General features: G+C 35.1%; 1 protein-coding gene and 1 pseudogene across 4 annotated transcripts in view; one reads left to right on the top strand and one right to left on the bottom strand.

Annotated features, from left to right (window-relative positions):
* Nucleotides 1–23,309, bottom strand: part of CEP350 (centrosomal protein 350) — a 167,309-nt gene that overhangs the window by 110,700 nt on the left and 33,300 nt on the right. For all 4 annotated transcript variants that reach the window (XR_006734080.1, XM_045547232.1, XM_045547234.1 and 1 more), the window contains 4 exons: nucleotides 14,443–15,065; nucleotides 9,044–9,157; nucleotides 5,792–5,902; nucleotides 2,332–2,478 (listed from right to left, as the gene is read on the bottom strand). Coding sequence is in view for 3 of the 4 variants with exons in the window: in XM_045547232.1 (XP_045403188.1) it covers nucleotides 2,332–2,478; nucleotides 5,792–5,902; nucleotides 9,044–9,157; nucleotides 14,443–15,065 (995 nt within the window). In the remaining variant the exon portion in view is untranslated. The remainder of the gene's footprint in view (nucleotides 1–2,331; nucleotides 2,479–5,791; nucleotides 5,903–9,043; nucleotides 9,158–14,442; nucleotides 15,066–23,309) is intronic.
* Nucleotides 10,869–11,292, top strand: LOC123634139 (annotated as a pseudogene).

Consider the following 23,309-nt stretch of genomic DNA (forward strand, 5'->3'; position numbering starts at 1 on the left):
CTGGAGACCAGGAGTTCGAGAACAGCCTGAGCAAGACCCCGTCTCTACAAAAAATAGAAAAATTAGCCACGTGTGGTGGCGCTCATCTGTAGTCCCAGCTACTCGGGAGGCTGAGGCAAGAGGATTGCTTGAGCCCAGGGATTTGAAGCTGCAGTGAGCTATGATGACACTACTGCCCTCTAGCCCGGGGCAACAGAGCAAGACCCTGTCTCCAAAAAAAAAAAAAAAAAAACTGTTAAAAAAAAAATCAACAATAGAAAGCATCCTATTAATAATTAGAATCAGGGAAATTAAAAATACATTAAGAATCTTAAAAATAATTTTTAAAAGCTTTGCAAAGATTAGACTGAGCATGCCAAATAACAAAGGCACTGAAAATATTAATTTTTCTGAAAAGTCTACAACACTGACCCATTTGACAATTATATAAAATGGCAGCTAAGCAAGGTGGCTCATGCTGTAGGCCCAGTGCTTTGGGACACCAAGGTGAGAGGATCACTTGAAGCCAGGAGTTTGAGGCCAGCCTGGACAACATAGAGGGGCTCTGTCTCTAAAAAAAAATTTCTTTTTAAATTAGCCAGGGGTAATAGCGCTAGCCTGTAGTCCTAGCTACTTGGGAGGCTGAAGCAAGACAATAAATTGAGCCCAGGAGTTTGAGGATGCAGTTAGCTATGATTGCACCACTGCGCTCCAGCCTGGATAACAGAGCAAAACCCTGTCTCTACTAAAAAAAAAAAAAAAAGAAAAGAAAAGAAAAGAAAGAAAGAAAGAAATAGCACTGTATTTAGATGAGTTTATCAGAAAATTTCTGAAAGTTTAATTTACATGTCTTGTTGGAAAAGAAAAGATTAAAACTGGCCTCTCATATGATCACATTCACACTTTAAAAATATCTGTAAAACCAATCGTCAAATATTTTTAAAATTTTTAGTAGTTACCCTATTTTCAGAGAAAAGAGACAAAGTTTAGTACGAGACATATGAGGAACGTAATGTTTCCTTCTACTAGAATGCCTCTTCTACGTTGCCAGGGATTTTGGTCTACTTTTGCTTACTCTGAAGCCCTAGAGATGAGAGGAGTGACTGCTATGTAGTGGGCACTCAGTAAATATTTGTTGAATAAATGTTAAACCCCTACAACTCTCCAGTGAATGATGGAAAAAAGTAAATATATAGAAAAACAATCATTTTATCTAAATATTTGTTGATGTGGCTTAATTTTAGACTCAGAATACATGTAAGCTTACTTACAAGCAAGATGAAAGTGAAGAAAAATACAAAAAGTATTGTGTATATATATTGACTTCTATATACCAAATTATAGCTGCAATTACATTTCCTATTGAATCCATTCTAGAAGTTCAAATTAACTGAGACAAATTTTGCAGCTGAAGGGGAAAGCTGGCCTGTGGGTATTTCTATTTTATGTCCCAATATTAGCGTTCATTAAAAAAAAGTACCTAGTTATTTCAAATAGCATTCAAGATACTTAGATAAGTGAAAAGCAATGGACTTGACGGTCAAACTAAAGAGTTCTGGATCCTACATCAAATTTTGCCATCCACTGACTATATGCCCTTGAGAAAAAACACTTCTCTGTCAGAGCCTCTTTCTTAATTTGTCAAATAAGAAAAAGTCTACCTTGTGAATATTTATCCATGTTTGTATATGTTGAGATGAGACAAACCATACTTTTTTTGTTTTTGTTTTTTTTTAGACAGTCTCGCTCTGTTGCCCGGGCTACAGTGCCGTGGCATCAGCCTCCCTCACAGCAACCTCAAACTCCTGGGCTCAAACAATCCTTCTGCCTCAGCCTCCCGAGTAGTTGGGACTACAGGAATGTGCCACCATGCCAGGCTAATTTTTCTATATATATTTTTAGCTGTCCATATAATTTCTTTCTATTTTTAGTAGAGATGGGGTCTGGCTCTTGCTCAGGCTGGTCTTGAACTCCTGACCTTGAGCTATCCTCCTGCCTCGGCCTCCCAGAATGCTAGGATTACAGGCGTGAGCCATCATGCCCGGCCAACAAACCATACTTAATTCTCTTAAGGTCCTAAAAGTCTAATACGATTTTATTAAAATAATACTTTCATATTCACAATGACAGATAAATATAATTAATATAACAGGATTCTTAATAAAGAGGAATATAACACCCACTGCAGAGATTATCCATAGACAAGCCCAAGAGAATGTTTCTTTTTTGAGCTACATTCACAAATACAAAGCAAAGTCCTAACACATTCTGAAGAGTATTTTCACCTTCTCTAAATACTTACATAAGTAATTTTTAATTGTTTTCTCAACAATTTTAATTATAGCCACTCACCAGATTTAGTAGTTCCTTCTCTTCCACCTCTGTCACTTGATGTTGTTCTTCGCTCTTTTTGCTCCACTCTAGATGCAGGACCCAGAATCTTCTTTACTAATTTTTGTCCATCTCGCCAAGAAGATGTACTTATCAGACGACTACTACCTAAAATATATATATTCCACAGAATTTAAAACTTAAATTTTATCTCTAACAAGTGTTATCTACTCAATCATACAGGTTTTGTAATTAATCTTATGCTTATCTTCTGCCAAGGTCAAAGGTTTACAATATAATTGTATTTTTAACCCTAAGCTCTCCAAATTGTTTAACTATTTGTTTATATCTTCATTTATCCACACCTCTGAAATGAGTATAAAATACTTTGAAAGTACCAAATAATAATGATTCCTGAAACCTCAAGAGCCCAATTCGACAGAACAAAAATATGTCTTAACATATAAGTGTTTGGTTTGCCAATACTAACACAGTACACGGCACATGAAAAAACATATGTTTCCTAAACAAATGAATGACTCAATCTAAGCATAGGAAAAAAAATTTAAAGAAACAGTTAACAGTGATTACCTTGGAAGGGGTGGTGTTATAGAGACTTTCACGATATATTTTACAGATATATGTTCAAAGTACACACTACTTTTCTATGCATAAAATAACATTTAAAAAGTAAATATCATCAACATTTTAAATTTCTCTCATTATAGAAGTTCATAAAAATACACGTTTCAATAAAAATAGCTGTTTACCAGGAGAAAAAGAAATTTTCACCTACTAGTTTGAACTGTAAGAAAATTAAAATTACATTACTTCAAAATAGACAGTAACTTCAAAACAACAAATGATATGAAAGACTATTTACAAAATAGAAACTATAAAAAATAAACATGAAATAAATATGTAAAAGTATCTAAATGCAAAGCAATATAACAAATAGAACGGCAATAAAAATAATAAAGTAGAATTTTAAGCCTAATTTACTTAGAAAAAATATTTTTACACTGATAGCCAATGCTAGTAAAATTACAATAAAATCATTCTACTTTAACATTACTTGCTGAAATATAAGTGGGTAGAGTTTCTTTTTATACAACCAAACAAAACATAGTACTACCTGTTGTGGACCCCAACAGTACTCATTCCCCTTGATCAAATAATCCAACAAACAGAAATTTATATGATAGAAATAATCCAAAAGAAAGCAAAAATATATGAAAATGTTGACTGTGTCAGTTTTTACAATATCAGAAGTAACAAATACTGAAGAATGTTGAATAGTTATAGTTTCTACTAGAATATTGTGTAGCCATTACAAATGACAATCTTCATGAGAAACAACAGAAATGTTCTTGCGAAAAGATGCTGAGAAAACAATGAATTTTACAGATACAAAAAAAATATGTATACAATAATTACCATCACATACTATTATGATTTTAAAACTAATGTAAAGAAATACACAAAGTAATACTAGTACTTTAAGGCAGGGTAATGGTTTTCTTCTATTTTTCTGGCCCATTGAGAAGCTATTTTATTGTATTTATAAGAAAAGACACTCCACTTAGAGTTTGTTTAAAAAGGGCTTAAATTTAAAAGTTTAAATAGAAATATAGTTTTAATGAAAATAATAATAAAAAGGTGAATCATAAATGTGTGCTATTTACTTTAGAAAAAATGTTTTTGCACCGTCATTAACCTTATACAGTCTAAAATATTTAAAGGGTTTTAAGTCTATTGCTCAATCTATTTATAAGAAACTTTATGTTCATAAACAAAAGGAGAGAGCAGGTTTCTCTGCAATTTTGGCTTAATTTTCTGAATCAAAAACAAGCAACCATTAATACACTAGGTAGTTATTTATACATGTTGGCTTCTGAATATACTGAGTGGTTATTTCTAAATTCTGGCTTTCTGGAAGAGTTTTATGTACTCATTGATACAAAAAGAAGCCTTTCACTAGATAAACTATTAACAGAGCTTTAGCACATTTAATAACTCTTTGTCTATGTCATTGCCACAGTGCATATATGGGAATTAGCCTACCACAAAACTGGACAAATACAATCCAAGCTCAATGTTCTAAAGTTTTAGTGGTCCCTGTGCTTCATTTCAAACTGACAACAGTATTACATAATGCCACATGAAAAATACTTTTTTTAAATACAAGAATTAGTTAACACTTAGATAACTCATTTCTTATAAAATTTTTATTTATATATAGCCAATGTCACTGCATTATGACATCCAAAGTTAACAATGGATATCACAAAATATGTTATTTACCATTCCACTGATTAGTGTACGGCAAAAAACAGGTGCCTGATTAAAAATCAGCACCCCATCAGTCTTGCTCTATATTCCCATAAGACCTTGTGATCTCTTACTACAGCATTCATCACACCTCGTTGCAACTGTGTATCTACTGTTTTCCTAACAATATTATAAATTCCAAAAAGGCAGTAGCTATGTGCATCTTGCTTACCACTGTATTGCCTAAGCTTAGTATACAGCACAGTGCCAAGTGCTCAAAAATATTTGCCTAATGAAGGAACATATGAATTCAGAATGTCTCCAAAATAAGTGACAAGTCCCCAACTTTTTCCACTCTTGGCCCAAATTACTCACTAACGTGAATATGACATTCTAAATAGGCATCTTCAGTATAGCCAGGAATAATAATTACTATTATTGATGGAATCATAGCTAACATTTGAGTGTTTATCATGTGCCAGGTACTACAGGCAGTGCCTTTAGTATTAACTCTTTTAGTTCTCACAATAACCCTGTGAGATAAGTACTACTGCTCTCCCATTTTACATATGAGGAGACAAAGGCACACTAAAATTAACTCATTTACCAAAGGAACAAAACTAGTTATAAATCTGGGCATTCTGGATCAGTGCTAAAATGTTAATTAATCACTACGGAACTAGAGAATTCTCATTTTTCCAATCTTCATCTATTCAGAGTCCCACCTAACCACTACTGGCATGGACTACCGTAGTTCTAATGTGCAACATTTATTCTCTTATGAGAATAATGAAGGAACTTAGTGACAGTCATAAACAATCTCCTTGTATTTAAAAGTTCATCATATTAAAATCATTACTTTTAATCTGGTTAACTTATATTAAAAATAATGACAGAGAAAAATTCAGGGAGTAATAGATGTGTTCAGTATCCTGAGGAACATATGGTGAACAAATGGTTTCATAGATGTATACAATTATGAAAATGTCCCAAACTGTACATTCTAAATAGTCCAGTTTTATTCTGTGTCAATTGTACTTTGATAACACACAGACTTGCACACGCGCACACACAAAATAATGACACATAAAATGTACTGAATTTTTGTAAGTGCCAAACAATGAGAACATTTGGTAACATAGTAAATCCACGTAGATTCCGTTTTAGTAATATGTAACTTAAGGATAGACATGGTACTGAGAAAACTAACCTGTTTTGCATTCTGGACTTGACAACTGTGTTACTTTTTGGACTTTTCGTACTGGCTTGACCACTTTCTTCTCTTTACTTTTTTCAGCAGGTTTCTCTTTTATGGAGATATCTGAAAAGCAGAAATATTTATAGCAGATTATACAATGTTTCCCACCACGCATTCATTCTCTCTCCAGCAAGAAAAATCAATATAAAGTATATGATTCAAGTACAGAGAAAGAAACCTTCACTGAGACTATTTCTATGACTCATAAGCTACCAATGTCAACTCCTTCTACGGAAAAATATAAAGATTACCAGTACGCCACTGTTAGGTTCCAATTCTTTGTTACTTTTTTTTTTTTTTTCAGGAAACTTTTGAGAAATTTACCTCATTTTCACAAAATGGGAAGAAGTGCAATAGTAATGTTTTCCAAGCCAGGATCAATGCATTTATAGAATCTCAGAGATGAGTGCTTTCACAAATTCCTATTTCATTCAAAAATTTCTATATAAAAACTTTTAAAAATATAATCTTAAATTAAATTAAGCCTTTTCATGATTATGCAAGTGAAACATGTCAAGGTATTTCACACATACATTACTACTCACTAAATTTAAAAAATTCCAACCTGGGGGAATATACTGAATACACACATAAGTTCAAAAAATTGGCCCCAATTACAGATTTGAATAAATGTACTTTGTTACAGATCTGAATAAATGTACATGTAGAGTTCTGCATTCTGGGCAGAGTGGAAATAAGTATGAGTAAAAGGCCCTAAGGCAGGAGCATCCCTAGTATCTATAAAACAGCAAGCAGGTCAGTGTGAGTGGTGTAAACAAAAAGAAGAGTAATAGGAACTAGGGTCAGAGACATAGCTGAGGGCCATATCATATAGGACTATATAGGCCACTCTAAGAACTTCAGGTTTTACTTAAGAGTGAAATGAGAAGTTTTGGAAAGATTCTGAGCAAAGGAGTGACATTATCTAAATTAAATTCTAGCCACTGTACTCTGGCAGCTGTGATGAGAACAGACTCATCAGAAGAAGGGCAGATACAGGGAGACCAACTAGGAGACTACTAGAGTAAACCAAGAGACTGATGGTGGCTTTGATCTAAGTGGTAGTGACAGAGGTGGATGAAAGTGATTATATTTTAGATATATTTCAGACAATATTATATGTAAGGTATGAGACAGATGGGGGAGGTGGTCAACAATGACTTAAGATCTGGGGCCTGAACAATTAGAAGGATAGAATTAACTGACATGGAGAGACTACTAGAGTAACAGGTTTAAGAGGTAAATTGTCACCGCATTTAGTTAGTTAGCTTTATTTTGGATATATTAAGCTTTAGAGATCTAGTATAAATCCAAGGCAAGACATGGAGTTAACAGTTGGATATAAGTGTTTGAGTTCAGAGGGGAAGTCTGGGCTAGAGACATACCTTTGGGAATCAACAGAGAATATATAAAGCCATGAGACTAGATAATTTGCCTAGTGTGCGCATAGATAAATTTAAAAAAAGAAAGAAAAAAGGAGTGAGTGGAGGGACAGGGAGTAGACAGAGAGAGAATGAAAGGGAAAGGGGAAGGTGGGAAGAAAGAAAGAAACTAGTGGGGAGGAAGGAAGGAGGGAAGGAAAGCAACCTCACCTGCCTGCCCAAGTACTAAGGACCAAGGCCAGGGGATGCCAATGTTTAGAGATCAGGGAGTCAATTAGGAAAAAAACTGAAAAGGAGCAGTTAGACTTAGGAGGAAAACCAGATATTCATGGTATCCTAGATGCCAAGTGAACAGTTTCAAGGAAGAAGTGACCAATCATGTCAAATGCTGCTGAGAGATCAAGATGACAAAGGACTTTTAAACAATACATTCAGCAATGTAGAAGTCATTGATGATCTTGAGAACAGCAGTTCACAAGGAAATAAGGGCAAACATCTAATAGAAAGGATTTAGAAGAATGAGACGAGACAAATTAAAGACACTGAGTATAAAGCAACTTTTTGCAGTTTTCCTGTAAATGGAAGAGAGAAACAAGGCAGTAGCTGGAGCGAAATAGGGCCAAGAGAGGGGTTCTTTTATGATGGCTAATGTAACAGCATGTTATCAAATAGTATGTTGATGAGCATGACCTGGTAGAGAGGGAAAACTTAATGTAAAAGAAAGGACATAGGGCTGAAGTAACATCCTTAAATACACAAGAATAGAATCTAAAACACAAATAGATAGATTGGTCTTAGCTAGGAACACAGAGTTCATCCACATAAAAAGAGAGAAGGCCGAGTATAATAAGCAGACCTCTTTAAGAGTCCCCTGACACATTCTACTAGCCTATAATGATAGTATCCTATGAGGTATATTTTCATTATCCCTATTTTACAGATGAGAAAACCAAGGAATGGAGGTTATATAACAGCTAGTATAGACAGTCAATAAAGCTGGCAGAGCCTGAATTTGAAACCTTGTAAGCTGATTCCAAAATCTTTGCTCTTGAGTACATTATACTTCCTCTTCACATAAGAAAAAATTTTCTGAATACAATATTCTAATAATAATAGTTTGACTGGACACTTAATGTCACAAAATGTACTAGCTGAATTTCTATGAGGGCTTATGAGAAAGACCTTAGGCTTTAGAATCAGACAAGAGCTGGTTTTCAATCTTGGCTTCTGTATTCTTAACTATTCTATCCAACCGTAGGAAAATTATTCTTTGAGCCTCTATCTCCTAAACTGTAAAAAGCACAAAAGACTAAGTACCTAGCATCTTGCTCAAGGTCTTACTAGATATTTAATAAGTAGTAATATCATTAGTATGACCTTCCTATTGCCCTCTTCCAATCTTCCATGGGTTCCTCCTATTTCTAATTCTCTAACATTATTCCCTTCCTATAATACTTATTTTTCTTTCAGCATCTTGACCTCATGTATCTTCTTATCTGTTGCCTGCCAAATTATTCACTACTTAAAAGATCTCAGAGGCCTAGCAGAAGTAAACATCAACTAGACTCTACTATGTTTCCTTCAAATCAGGCAGTACTGACTCTGACATTCCCTCAGTTTAAAAATAGCCTAGTTTCTGTCTCCTTAGCCATTTAGGCTAATTTTAACCCTGGAGCAGAGCCTAGAGGCTAAAAGAGCCTATGACTCAAACCACCACAACTTATTAATATCATTACTTAGATGACAATTTTATGTTTAAATATTATAAATTAGATCACACACATGATAAAATACTCGAAACATTAAAAAGCTCTATTCTCACCTGCAAAGTGAGGTGCTAAATCTCGATACAGTTCTCTACTCATGTTTTGAAACTCAGCCTCCTGCCACACTTTCCCATCAGGCGTTCGAATCTTGGTCTCTGACGGGTTGAAACCTAATGTATACCAACAATACAGAACATTTTTATAAAGTTGCTTTACAAGTTTTGGTATCCTTTTTAAAGTGAGATATAATTAACATACAATGAAACTTACTCTTTTAAAGTGTATAACTCGGTGGTATTTAGTATATTCACAAAATTGTGCAACTACCATCATTATCTAACTCCAAAGTATTTAATTACACTGAAAAGAAACTTTGTACCTGTAAACAGTCACTCTCCACATGAGCCCCTCCATCCCCTGCCAACTACTAATCTACTGTCTATATTTATGGATTTGCCTATTCTGGACATTTCATATAAATAGAATCATACAACATGTAGTCTTTTGTGTCTGGCTTATTTTTATTTCAATTAGCATAATGTTTTCAAGGTTCAACCATCATGTAACATCTATCAGGGATTTATTTATTGTCAAGTGATATTCCATTGTATGAATAGATCAACGTTTTGTTCACCCATTCATCAGCTCATGGACACTTGGGTTGTTTCTACTTTTTGGCCATTATTAATAATGCTGCTATGAGCACTCTTGCACAAGTTTTTGTGTAGATATGCTTTCAATTCCCTTGGGTTTTATATCTAGGAGTAGAATTGCTAGGTCATATGGTAATTCTACATTTAACTTTTTGAGCAACTGCCAAAAAACTTGCTAATACAAGCTGTACAATTTTACATTCTCAACAGCAGCAACATATGAGGGTTCCAATTTCTCCACATTCTCGCCAATACTTGTTATTGTCTGTCTTTTTTTAGTATAGCCACCCTAGTGAATATCTCATTGTGGTTTTGATTTGCATTTCCCTAATAACTAATCATGAAAAGATTTATAAGCTTTTAAAAGACGAATGCATAATTAGCTGCCACATAATGTGTTGACACATACCATTTGGGAAAAGTAAGCATCAGTGAGATAAAGCATTATACATTTATTCAAAAAGACCAGAAGTGAAGAAGTACTAAGTTAAATGATAAAAAGAATATCAATCTTAAGTTACAAATTTCAGAGAGACAAACTATTCTTCTCAAGATTAAAACAGAGACAATACTATTTATTCTTCTTATCTTTGAAGTCAGGCATTAATTGCTACCATCTGTCTGCTTTTGCCTATTGCTAAACGAATGGTCAAGTTGCCGTCTATATAGGCAAGCTGTGCCCAAAGTGTGGGAAAATAGGTCTTTAAAATATAATTGTTCAATTTCTCAAGAAACATTACACATGTGCTATTTCCTAGGAATTACTATTCTGATTTTCCACTTCAAATTTATCACTACTCTTTAAAAAATACACTGAACTTTGAATTCTATTTTGCAAAACAATAATAATGAATACAGAGGATAACCAAAACAGTATGAAGATTTATATTTTAAGATCAGCTCAACTTATCAAAGAATTTGCAACCCATAAATATTTGTAGAATTAATTAAATAGGCTGGAATCAAAAACTGGTAATGGTATTTATAGATGTTAGATTAAATGCACTGGTAAATTAATTACATGCCTAACAGAAAATAATCTATTCAGCTCTTAGGCACTATAGCCTAAGTTTAACTCCTCCTGACATTTGTGGCAAGGGACACACAATTATGTCTATATCTATACCAGGAAAAAATTTATAAACACTGTATTCAGTCTATCGCAAAAACAGTCTGCCATAAGAAAGTGTGGCAATTCTGCCACACTACCTGAGGATCAACTGCCATCATGACTGACACATTAACTATCCAGACCAGGAAGTTCATGACAAACCAACTACTCTAGGGGAAACAAACATGTCCTTCACCCCAGGAAGGCAACAGTACTAAAGACAGAAATTCGGAAAAAAACTAGACAAAATATACAAAACCACACCTATGTCATCTTTGTATTAATATATTTGGATTCAGAACCCATTTTGGTGGTGGCAAGGCAACTGGCTTTGGCATGATTTATGATTCCTTAGATTATGCAATGAAAAATGAAACCAAACATAGCATAGACTTGCAAGACACGGCCTGTATGAGAAGAAAAAAAGATCTCATGGAAATAGCAAAAGGAGCATAAGAACAGAATGATGAGAGTCAGAGGGACTTCAAAGGCCTGTGTTGGTGCTGGCAAAAACAGGAATAAAGGAGTAAAGATTCTGTAATGACTTTATCTATGGTGACTCTGTGGATTTTTCATGAGGATTAATAAACTGTAAAAACTTTCAAAAACAAACAAAAAAACCAGGAGTGGTGGCACATGCCTACAGTCCAAGTGACTTGGGAGGCTGAGGAAGGAGGATCACTTGAGCCCAGGAGTTCAAATCCAGCCTGGGCAACATAGCGATACTGTCTCTAAACATTAAAAAACAAAACAAAAAAAAAACTTAAAAAAAAAAAAGTAAGTGTGGCAATTCCATGCAAATCTATCTCTGTCTCTTCTAAACTTTTCTCTTCACCATCACCCCCATCCCATCTCTGTACATTCAACCCTAAATTTTTTTTCTCCTCTCCTCTTTAGGAAATATTTATCTCTATCTGATTTATCTCTGTATCTGCATCTTTACTTACACATTAAATTTAAGAAGATTTTAATATCTACATTAGTTTTTCTTTCTGTCCTCAAGTCTTTATTTCCATTTCTTTGTACACTTTTTTCCTACCAGTTGAATTTATTGAATAGAACAAAGAATTTACTATGCTGTGCACTTACTTGTGTCCATGACACTGTTGTAGGCTCTGAGATAAAACAAGAATGACCAAGACAGGCTCTTTAACCTCATGGGGATTTACGCCAGAAAGAAAAAGATATACAAACATCTATGTATACTACAAGAAAGAATCACATAAACAACCACTCATGTTCACCATTTCAAATTTTTTAAGTAGACTCATAGAACACTTCCTATGTCTCCTTTAAAAATAAATAAATAATCAAGGTGCAGAATGGGTTTAGTATGCTACTGACTACATTAAAAGAGGAAGAAAGTAAATACACACACATTCTCTTACTTGCCTGCGTATGCAAAAATTACCTCTGAAAGGATACACAAATTACTGAAACACACAACCTTTAAAAAGGGGACTGGCAATTGAAGCACAAGAGTTACAGAGCTTTTCAAGGTACACTCTTTTCATCTTCTGAACTGTGAACCAAGTGAATTTATTGTGAGTTCAAACAAATATAGTATTTTAAGATGCTTTCAATTTATACTGCCAAAAAGTTGATAGAAAAACAGTTCTTCATTGTTGGAAAAAATAAGTCCAATGCTTAGGATATTGGAAACCATATTCTATAATGAATTCTCAAATGTTTGCTACATTTCAGAAATTAACCCTCCAAAAGTTGTATTTATAAAATATTTAATATGAAAACTAGCATATTAACTGTGGAAAATCCAGTCACCAACTCAAAGAAAATTATACTTAAGATTTTCACCCTGGTTCCTTAGGATTTTTTTTTAACTTTCAGGTTTTTGTAAATTATTACATAAGATATAAATTCAAATTGACAATCTGAACTTTGCCTTAATAGAATAATCTTTTGTATTTCAGAACTTTGACTTGTAGAATGAACAAACCTTAAATGTGTAATCTGCATCTTATGGGTCTGAAATAAGTATAGCATAGATTTGGGGTAATCACAATCTTGGAACCAATAACATTTTGACTCCATCATTTGCTATCTGTTCTGCCAATACTGTGAATATGGTACACAAATGAGTAAAATGATGTGAAGGAATTTTAACTGATGATACATTAGACCAATCCTGGACAACAGAGCAATTCTTCAGCATTCTAAAGTGAATTGGTCACAATTTTATCACAGATCAGCTAGAATGAAATGCAGGTTACTTATTTTTATCTAATTTGCAATGAGCATCACTAGCTAAACAGTAAGCAACACAAAATAAAACTGATAGTTGCTAAAACTGTACATAGTAAGATTTGTTCTAGAGAAAAAATTACTACAGGCATCTCTTAGGACTATAAAAAACTGCAAAACTAGTCAGAGAAAAATTAGACTTGGTAGAGAAATACAAAACAAAATTGACAATAGCAAAAACTGCCCTAGTTAACAATTTAAAATTAACAGAAGAAACAAATCTTGATAATATTTTGATCTACCTGAGTGTATATACAAAAACTAAACTTGGAAAAAATACACACAAAAGAAAAGTTACAATGGCAGTAGTTTAAATGACAAAAGTGTAATGTGAATTAAACTGAACAAGAAATCAACTCTTCATCAAAAACTTTACATTGATGACCCTGTGAAAATAACTTCAGGAATACAAAAATAAGAACAGAAAATATAAACTGTTTAAAACCATCATACAGCCCGGGCACGGTGGCTCATGCCTGTAACCCTAGCATTCTGGGAGGCCGAGGCAGGAGGACTGCTTGAGCTCAGGAGTTCGAGACCAGCCTGAGCAAGAACAAGATCCCATCTCTACTAAAAATAGAAAGAAATTAGCCAAACAACTAAAAATAGAAAAAATTAGCCGGGCATGGTGGTGCGTGCCTGTAGTCCCAGCTACCCGGGAGGCTGAGGCAGAAGGATTGCTTGAGCCCACGAGTCTGAGGTTGCTGTGAGCTAAGCTGGCGCCACGGCCCTCTAATCCAGGCAAGAGAGTGTGACTCTGTCTCAAAAAAAAAAAAAAAAAAAAAATAGAAAAAAACCCATCATATATAAAAATTTGAGTTGGCTAAAAAAAATTAGCTCTGGAAAGCATTTTCCCAATGAAAATCTATCAGTGCTGGTATAAATGTGATTTAAATATTTGTTTTCTTTAATATAGGGGAAAGAAACCTTTGTGTCAAAACCTGAAGGTTAAAATATCAACAAGATCAATGTCAGTGCCAAAATATTCTGTACACAAATATTCACTGGAAATTGAATTATCTTTTAAATATTACTTTTGAAATAATTCCTAGTTAACAATCCAAATACAATGGTAGAATAAGGGCAATATTCTTACAGTTCTCTGAAAATGGTACTAATTCTTACATTCTCTTTTGCACAATTTATTAAACATTCATATAGTAAATCTCAAACTACAAGAATCCCCTGACAGACTCACTAGAAATTCCAATTCTGGACCCCATTCCCAGATTCTGACTTAGGTCCAATGTAGGATCTAGGAATCTGCATTTTTAACACATACCTTGAAATAATTTCTTTGCATTTGATTTGAGAACCACATCCTGTTCTAAAGATGACCCCCGCCCCCCCCCCACACACACTCAAATATATCCTAGGGAGAAAGGAACAATGAAGCAGGGAGAAAAAGATACAAAGATTGATTACAAACCTTTATATGCTGGAGCAGGTGGTGCTGTTGCCACTTTTCTGACTTTTGCTATTAGTGAGTTATCAACATTAACAACCATTACTGGATGGTCAATATGACCCAAATTCTGGCCCCAGCCATTTGTTTCTTCTGAGTGTTCCCATTGTTTCCTAATCCGCTCCTTGAGTTTTTCCAGTTTGATATCATGCTGTCGACGCTTTAAAATATCTAATCTTTGGGAACTGGAAGTACTAGTAGAGGAGGGAGAAGAGTCAGCTAGCCGTAACACTTTTGGATCAACATCGTGGCCCATGTTATTCACAGAAGGCTTCAGATTGATCTCATTTCCTTTGGCCCTATTAGGCATTTCTTCTTCAGTTCTCATAGGAGCTCCCATTGTAATCAAACATTCAGAATTTTGCAATGCATCAATTGCTGGTCGATCATTTAAAAACCTAACAACTGTATCATTAAACACTGATGATTGGGAGCTCTCAAAATCACAGCTATGTATATTCCGTTCTTCTCGATTGCCTATGATCCAGTTCCCACTCTCAGCCTTTTCTTCATTAACATCAACATAATATATGTGCTTTGACTCCAGATGGCTGGGACTTAAATTGGAAGGTGCACCATGAATATCCCTGTAATAAAAAATAATGAGTTCTGTGACTATAGTTAATACAATATATTGCATACTTGAAAATTGCTAAGAGTGGATTTTAAGTGTTAATACAAAATACTGTATACTTGAAAATTGCTAAGAGTGGATTTTAAGTGTTCTCATCACAAAAAAATAAGTATGTGAGGTAACACATTAATTAGCTTGATTTAGCCATTCCACAATGTATACATATAACAAAACATCATGTTTTGTATATTTATTATAAATATATATAATTTTTACTTGTCAATTTAAAAAGTAATTAAAAAGAAAAAAGCTTTGCATAAAAGTACAAAAACTGGTCAAACTGAAACCAGTCATACAAACTGGAGAACTCTAAGCTAACATCAGAGATCAAAAGAGCCTGAAATTCTAGTTAGTTAAAAATAGTAAAATAACCAATGCTAATATTAAGACTCAATGCTCAATGCCCTCTCTATAAAGTTACATGGCAAATAACCTAAATAACCTGCATATTATAGAATAAGAAATATGTAAAAGATGTATTGAAAGATTTCCTTAAGGACTCCAGAAAATAAGATTATGATCTGACCTTGGGTATTCACTTGGTATCTGTTACCATCTGTTACCCCTCTACAAAATCTTAAGTACTAGAAAATAAATTCTCAAATATACATGTCATTTCTAAATAATGTACCAAATTAACAAATAGAATGGGAAGTAGAAATAAAGTGGAGGTACAATAAATATTTTCCTCCAAATACACGCTGTTAGTAAAGTTAAACCTGTTAACCAAAGAGCACTTTTCTGGCAGCTTCAAACTATGTAAAGCATATCTGGAAACTCAGGAGTAAGCAAAGAAGACTGGGCAGAGCCAAAGTACACATTACAAAGTCCATATTCTCTGTTCATAAAAACACTAGCAGAAGTCTTCCTTCAGAGACTATTTTTATTTTACACATCATTCTAATAAGCTTTATTTTCAGAAAGCAGTTTATTAAAAGGGAGGTTAATGGAGAAGAATAGGCCTCAACAGTGAGAAGAACACATCAATCATGAAAAAACAGCCAACAAAATGACCAACAAAACCAGACATAGCAACAGTCTGGACCTGCAATGTCTGGAACAGTAGCCATTAGCCATATGTGGCTACTGAGTACATGCTATGTGGCTAGTCCAAATTAAGAGCTGCTGCAAGGTAAGTTACATACTAGATTCTAAAGATTTAGGAATATAAAACATCTTTTTTGTGTGTGACTACTAAAAGTGTTTAAATTACACATGTGGCCCACATTAACAGTTCTATTGTATAACACTGATCTAGACCATTTCATATAAAGGCATAAAACCCTAAATACCACAAAAATTCTTAAAACCATGACTGTATTACAACATAATGTAGTAACTATGTCTATTGGGAGTATATAAGCATGTGCATTTTTCTAAGGAGATAGTCTACAGCTTTCATCAGACTCTCGCTGGGGTCCATGACCCAAAAAACTTTAGTTTAGACCCTGCTCTGAGTAGCTGATTATTGAAGAAGCTGGGCTGAGAAATGAATCCCATAGCTGCCATCAGAAACCAAGACTAAATGCGATTATTTTCACTATCTTAACCAGACTCTAATAACTCATGGTTAAAATGATTTTGGTCTAAAATTAGCACATGTAGAGAATAAAATAAAGCATAAAATGGTAAGTTACATATCATATCCCAATCTCAAAAGGGGCTGAAACACTGACCAAAAAAAGTAATCTCTCACAGTCTTTCATTCATTCACTCATTAAATATTTATTGAATACATATAAGGGTGTTCACTATACAATTCTTTCAACTTTTCTATAAATTTGAAAATTTTCATAATAAAATGTTAGAAAAAATATTTATTGACTACTTAGTACGTGTCAGGCATTGAAATAATGCTATGAGAATAAAACAAGATTTAGGCCCTTACATATAGACTACTGTAATGAGCAGACATGGAATCAAAATATAATGCAACATGAAATAAAATGCTATAACAGAAGAAGTTACACAGTATTATGGGAGCTCAGAAGAATGATTAACTAGGCTGCGGAAAAAGGAGTGGGTTAGGAACACATTTGGCCGTGTTTCATACAGAAGGTAATACAGGCCAGGCATGGTGGCTCATGCCTATATTCCTAGCACTTTGGGAGGCCAGGGCAGGAGGATCACTTAAGGCCAAGAGTTCGAGACCAGCCTGAGCAACATAGTGAGATCCCATCTCTACAAAAAAGTAAATTAAAAATCAGCTGAGAGTGACGGTGTGTATTTGTAGTATCAGCTACTCAGAAGGGTGAGGCAGGAGGATCTGAAGTCCAGGAATTTGAGGTTGCAGTGAGCTACGATGATGCCACTGCACTCCAGCCTTGGCCACAGAAAGAAGGAGAATGTGTCTCACAAAAAACAAACAGAAGGTAAAAAAAAGAGTTTTAGGTGATGAATGGAGTCTACCACAGAGAAAGGAATTCCATTCACAGCTATCCTCTGGGCATCTTTGTTGTTGTTCTCTTAAAAGATACATAATTTACACAATTTTAAATATCAAGTAGCATTCTTTGCAGGAAGAAAGTTAGAATATAAATAAGAAGTCAGTTACTCATTCTTAATTCTGGTAGTGATAATGTTTCTAGGCAAGATGCTTAATGATGTTTAAAGAGTCTGAACTTTGATTACTCTTTAAGTTTTTCCCTTCTCTTTTTTCCAAACTATGAACTTTTACCCAGATTAAGTACCTGGCTTCTCTCTACATTTTTTCCACTATTTTTATTGCTTCAATACCAGTGACAACTCCCAAATTTATATTCTTAGTTCTGAACATTCCACATGCATTCTTTTTTTTTTTTTTATTTCAGCTCATCATGGGGGTACATAAGTTCAGCTCATATACATTGTCCATGTCCCGCCCATCCCCCCAAGTCAGAGTCCCAGGCACGTCCGTTCTCATTCTCCAGACAGTGCGCCTGGCACTCATCATATAGTCATACCTCCATCCCCTCCCCCGCCCCACCTCCCCGGGTCTGCACCTTCAAGCATGACCATTCCCGAGAGGGTGTGCAACGCACTCGTCATGTAGGCATACACCCATCCCCTCCCCCCACCCCCCATCCCAGTCTGATATCCAGTTGGTATCCTTCCCCAATGTACATTTAGGTGATGATAAGGGAAACCAGTTTTCTGGTGAGTACGTGTGATGCTTGTTTTTCCATTCTTTGGATACTTCACTTAATATAATGGGTTCCAGCTCTCTCCAGGAGAACCAAAGAGATGTCGTATCATCGTTATTTCTTATAGCTGAGTAGTACTCCATGGTATACATATACCACAGTTTACTAATCCATTCGTGGATTGATGGGCACTTGGGTTGTTTCCACATCTTTGCAATTGTGAATTGTGCTGCTATAAATATTCGGGTACAGGTGTCTTTGTTATAGAATGACTTTTGTTCTTCTGGGTAGATGCCCAATAATGGGATTGCTGGATCAAATGGTAGGTCTACTTGAATCTGTTTAAGGTATTTCCATATTGCTTTCCACAGGGGTTGCACTAGTTTGCATTCCCACCAGCAGTGTATCAGTGTTCCTGTCTCTCCGCATCCACGCCAACATGTGTTGTTTTGGGATTTTTTGATAAAGGCCATTCTCACCGGAGTTAAGTGGTATCTCATTGTGGTTTTGATTTGCATTTCCCTGATGATTAGGGATGTTGAGCATTTTTTGATATGTTTTTTGGCCATTCTTATGTCTTCCTTTGAAAATTTTCTATTCATGTCATTTGCCCATTTTTTGATACGATTGTTTGATTTTTTCTTGCTGATTTTCCTGAGTTCTAAATAGATTCTTGTTATCAGTCTTTTATCTGATGTGTAGTATGCGAAAATTTTTTCCCATTCTGTAGGCTGTCTGTTTATTTTCATGACTGTTTCTTTGGCTGTGCAGAAGCTTTTTAATTTAATCAGGTCCCAGTCGTTTATTTTTGTTGTTGCTGCAATTGCCTTAGAGGTTTTCTTCATAAATTCTTTGCCTAGACCAATGTCTGTAAGAGTCTTTCCTACATTTTCTTCTAGAATTCTAATCGTTTCCCATTTAAGGTTTAAATCTGTTACCCACCGTGATTTGATTTTTGTGAGAGGTGAAATCTGTGGGTCCTGTTTCAGTCTTCTACATGTGGCTATCCAGTTTTCCCAGCACCATTTATTGAATAGGGACTCTTGTCCCCAGAGTATGTTTTTGTCTATTTTGTCAAAGATTAGATGGTTATATGAGGATGGTTTTATATTTGGGTTTTCTGTTCTGTTCCACTGGTCTGTGTCCCTGCCCTTGTGCCAATATCAAGCAGTTTTAAGAACCACAGCTTTGTAGTATAGTTTGAAGTCTGGCAAATCAATACCTCCCATTTTGTTTTTATTGCTTAAGATTGCTTTTGCTATACGGGGTCTTCTCTGATTCCATACAAAGTGTATAATTATTTTTTCTAAATCTGTGAAAAATGATGTTGGTAATTTAATAGGAATTGAATCTATAGATTACTTTGGGTAGTATAGACATTTTAACAATGTTAATTCTTCCAATCCATGAGCATGGTATGGATTTCCACTTATTTACGTGTTCTGCAATTTCCTTCCTTAGCGTTTCATAGTTCTCTTTATAGAGGTCCTTTACCTCTTTAGTTAAATATATTCCTAGATATTTTATTTTCTTTGTTGCTATTTTGAAAGGTACTGAGTCCTTAATTTGGTTCTCCAATTGAATGGTATTGGCATATATGAATGCCTCTGATTTGTGTGTATTGACTTTGTAACCTGAGACATTACTGAATTCGTTAATTAATTCCAGGAGTCTCTTGGTTGAGTCCTTGGGGTTTTCCAGATACAACATCATGTCATCAGCGAAGAGTGAGAGTTTGATCTCTTCTGTCCCTATTTGGACACCTTTGATTCTGCTCTCTTGTCTGATAGCTCTCGCAAGGACTTCCAATACTATGTTGAAAAGTAATGGGGACAGTGGGCAGCCTTGTCTCGTTCCAGTTCTGAGTGGGAATGCTTTCAATTTTTCCCCATTCAGTATGATGTTGGCTGTGGGTTTGTCATATATGGCTTGTATCATTTTTAGGTAGGTCCCATTTATGCCTATGTTGTTAAGTGTTTTTATCATAAAAGGGTGTTGAATTTTGTCAAATGCTTTTTCTGCATCTATTGAGAGGATCATATGGTCTTTATTTTTGCTTCTATTTATGTGGTTAATTACATTTATAGATTTTTGTATGTTGAACCACCCCTGCATCTCTGGGATGAAGCCTACTTGGTCGTGATGAATTATTTTTTTAATAAGCACTTGGATACGATTTGCTAGGATTTTATTGAGAGAAATTGGTCTGTAGTTTTCTTTTTTTGTTGCATCCTTTCCTGGTTTTGGTATCAATGTTATATTGGCTTGGTAGAATGTGTTGGGGAGAATTCCATCCTTCTCGATATTGAAGAATAGTTTATGTAGGATGGGCACCAGTTCATCTTTGTATGTATGGTAAAATTCAGGTGTGAACCCATCTGGACCAGAGCTTTTCTTTTTGGGAAGGTTTTTTATTGCTGTTTCAATTTCAGTTCTTGATATTGGTCTATTCAGGAATTCTATTTCTTCCTGATTGAGCTTGGGAAGAAGGCTGTGTGTTTCTAAAAATTTGTCCATTTCCTCCTCATTTTCCAATTTGTGTGCATAAAGATTTTTGTAAAATTCATAGATGATGTCATGTATCTCTGTGGCTTCGGTTGTGATTTCTCCTTTCATGTTCCTGATGGAAGTTATTAAAGATTTTTCTTTTCTGCTCTTGGTTAGTCTAGCCAGTGGTGTGTCTATCTTATTTATCTTTTCAAAGACCCAACTTTTTGTTTTATTAATTTCCCTTATAGTATTTTTGGTGTCCTTTTCATTTAATTCTGATTTGATCTTAATAATTTCTCGCCTTCTGCTGGGTTTGGGGTCAGTCTGTTCTTTCTCCAGCTCTTTGAGTCTATTCATTAAGTTGTCTATTTGTAAGTTGTCTGTCTTTTTGAAATAGGCATTTATGGAAATGAATTTTCCTCTCAGGACTGCTTTAGCTGCATCCCATAGATTTTGATAAGTTGTGTCACCTTTGTCATTTAATTCAAAGAATGTTTTGATTTCTGACTTAATTTCTTCCTTTACAAAATTGTTATTCAGGAGAAGGTTGTTAAGCTTCCATGACTTTGAGTAGGAATGAGAGTTCCTGTTAGGGTTCATTATTACTTTTATTCCATTGTGATCTGAGAAGATGCAGGGTATGATTTCTATTTTTTTTTTTTAAGACTTGCTTTATGTCCTAGGATATGGTCAATCTTAGAGAATGTCCCGTGAGCTGATGAGAAGAATGTATATTCAGTGGATTTCAGGTAGAATGTCCTGTAGATGTCAGTCAGGCCCATTTGTTCTAGCATTCTGTTTAAGTCTACTATGTCTTTGCTTATTTTCTGCTTGGAGGATCTGTCCTGTGCTGTCAGTGGGCTGTTAAAGTCTCCAACTATTAAAGTGTTGTTGTCTATCATTTGGCTTAGATCGAGTAGGATTTGCTTTATGAATCTGGGTGCGCCTAGATTGGGTGCATATATATTAAGTATGGTTATGTCTTCTTGTTGAATTGTGCCTTTCACCAGTATGTAGTAATCGTCTTTGTCTTTTATTACTTTTGTTGGTTTAAAGACTAAGTTATTGGAAATTAAAACTGCCACACCAGCTTTCTTTTGGCTACCATTTGCTTGAAATATCAATTTCCATCCTTTTATTTTCAGTCTAAACGCATCTTTGCCGCTTAAGTGAGTTTCCTGAAGGAAGCAGATACTTGGTTTGTGTTTTTTTATCCATTGGCCCAGTCTATGTCTCTTGAGTGGGGAATTCAGGCCATTGACATTTAGTGAGAGAACTGATAAGTGGGACAGATTTCTGTTTATCTTACTGGGTAGAACTTCATTGCTATGTTTTCTCTCTTGAGCCATTGTGGTGGTTCGAATTTGATCTTTAGCTCTTGGGTGGTTTTACATTCGTGGGTCTTTGTTGTGATGATCCGTGTTTAACTCTCTTTTGAGTACTTCTTGGAGGGGTGGTCTTGTCTTGGTGAATTCCCTCAGTCCTTGTTTATCTTAATTTCTCCTTCATATAGAAAGCTTAGCTTAGCTGGGTAGAAGATTCTAGGCTGGGCATTATTCTGTTTCAGAAGAGTGAGAATGGGGCCCCAACTTCTTCTTGCTTGTAAAGTTTCAGTTGAGAAATCTGGCGTAATTCTAATGGGCCTCCCCCCTTTGTATGTTACTTGTTTCTTTCTCCTTACAGCTCGAAGAAGGGTCTCTTTAGTGGATATTTTGGTCAGTCTGACGACTACGTGGCATGATGTTTTCCTATTTGCTATGAATCTACCAGGGGTTCTTTGAGCTTCTTGAACCTGTATATCTAAAGTTTTAGCAAGGCCTGGGAAATTTTCTTCTATTATGTCTCCAAATAGTTTATCCAGCCCTTGCTTATTATCTTCTTCACCTTCAGGGATGCCTATAACTCTCACGTTAGGTTTCTTCACATAATCCCACATTTCTTGAAGACTCTGATCTTTTTTCTTATTTCTTTGCTCTATCTCTGTGACTGTCTTATTTAATTGGAAAGAGTTATCTTTGATCTCTGAGATTCTGTCTTCTATTTGATCTACCCTGTTCTTGAGACTTTCCACTGTGTTTTGTAGCTCCCTGAATAAATCCCTCATTTCTAGGAGTTCAGTTTGGTTTTTCTTCAATATTTCTATTTCTTTAGTGAATTTTTCTTCCAAATCCTGGAATTTTTTTGTGGTTTCTTTGTGTTGGATATCTATTTTTTCTTGTATATCATTCAGCTTATGTATAACCCAAGACTGAAATTCTTCTGGTAACATGTTGGTAGTCTGAAACTGGCTTGTGCCAATTGGAGGAGAGTTGGTATTTCTCTTTGGGGGCAAGGTTTCCGTTTGGTTTTTTGTGCTCCCCATATTTTTCCGCTGAGCCCTTCCCATCTGGCTCTATCGGTAGATCTTTTCTCACAGCTTTAGTCTGGTTAACAGCACGTCTTATACTCTGTTCTTAGGCTGTGAAACAGTCTAGATATGTTGCTTCCTTTTTCTAGAGGGGGAGACTGTTGTGTGTTGTTTAGAGTTTTTTTCTATCTCAGTTGGGGGACTGCTTCTGATGGGTCCACCCTCAGAGGGTTGGCTT

This window comes from Lemur catta, chromosome 3 (genome assembly GCF_020740605.2).
Source record: "Lemur catta isolate mLemCat1 chromosome 3, mLemCat1.pri, whole genome shotgun sequence".
Classification (NCBI taxonomy): Eukaryota; Metazoa; Chordata; class Mammalia; order Primates; family Lemuridae; genus Lemur; species Lemur catta.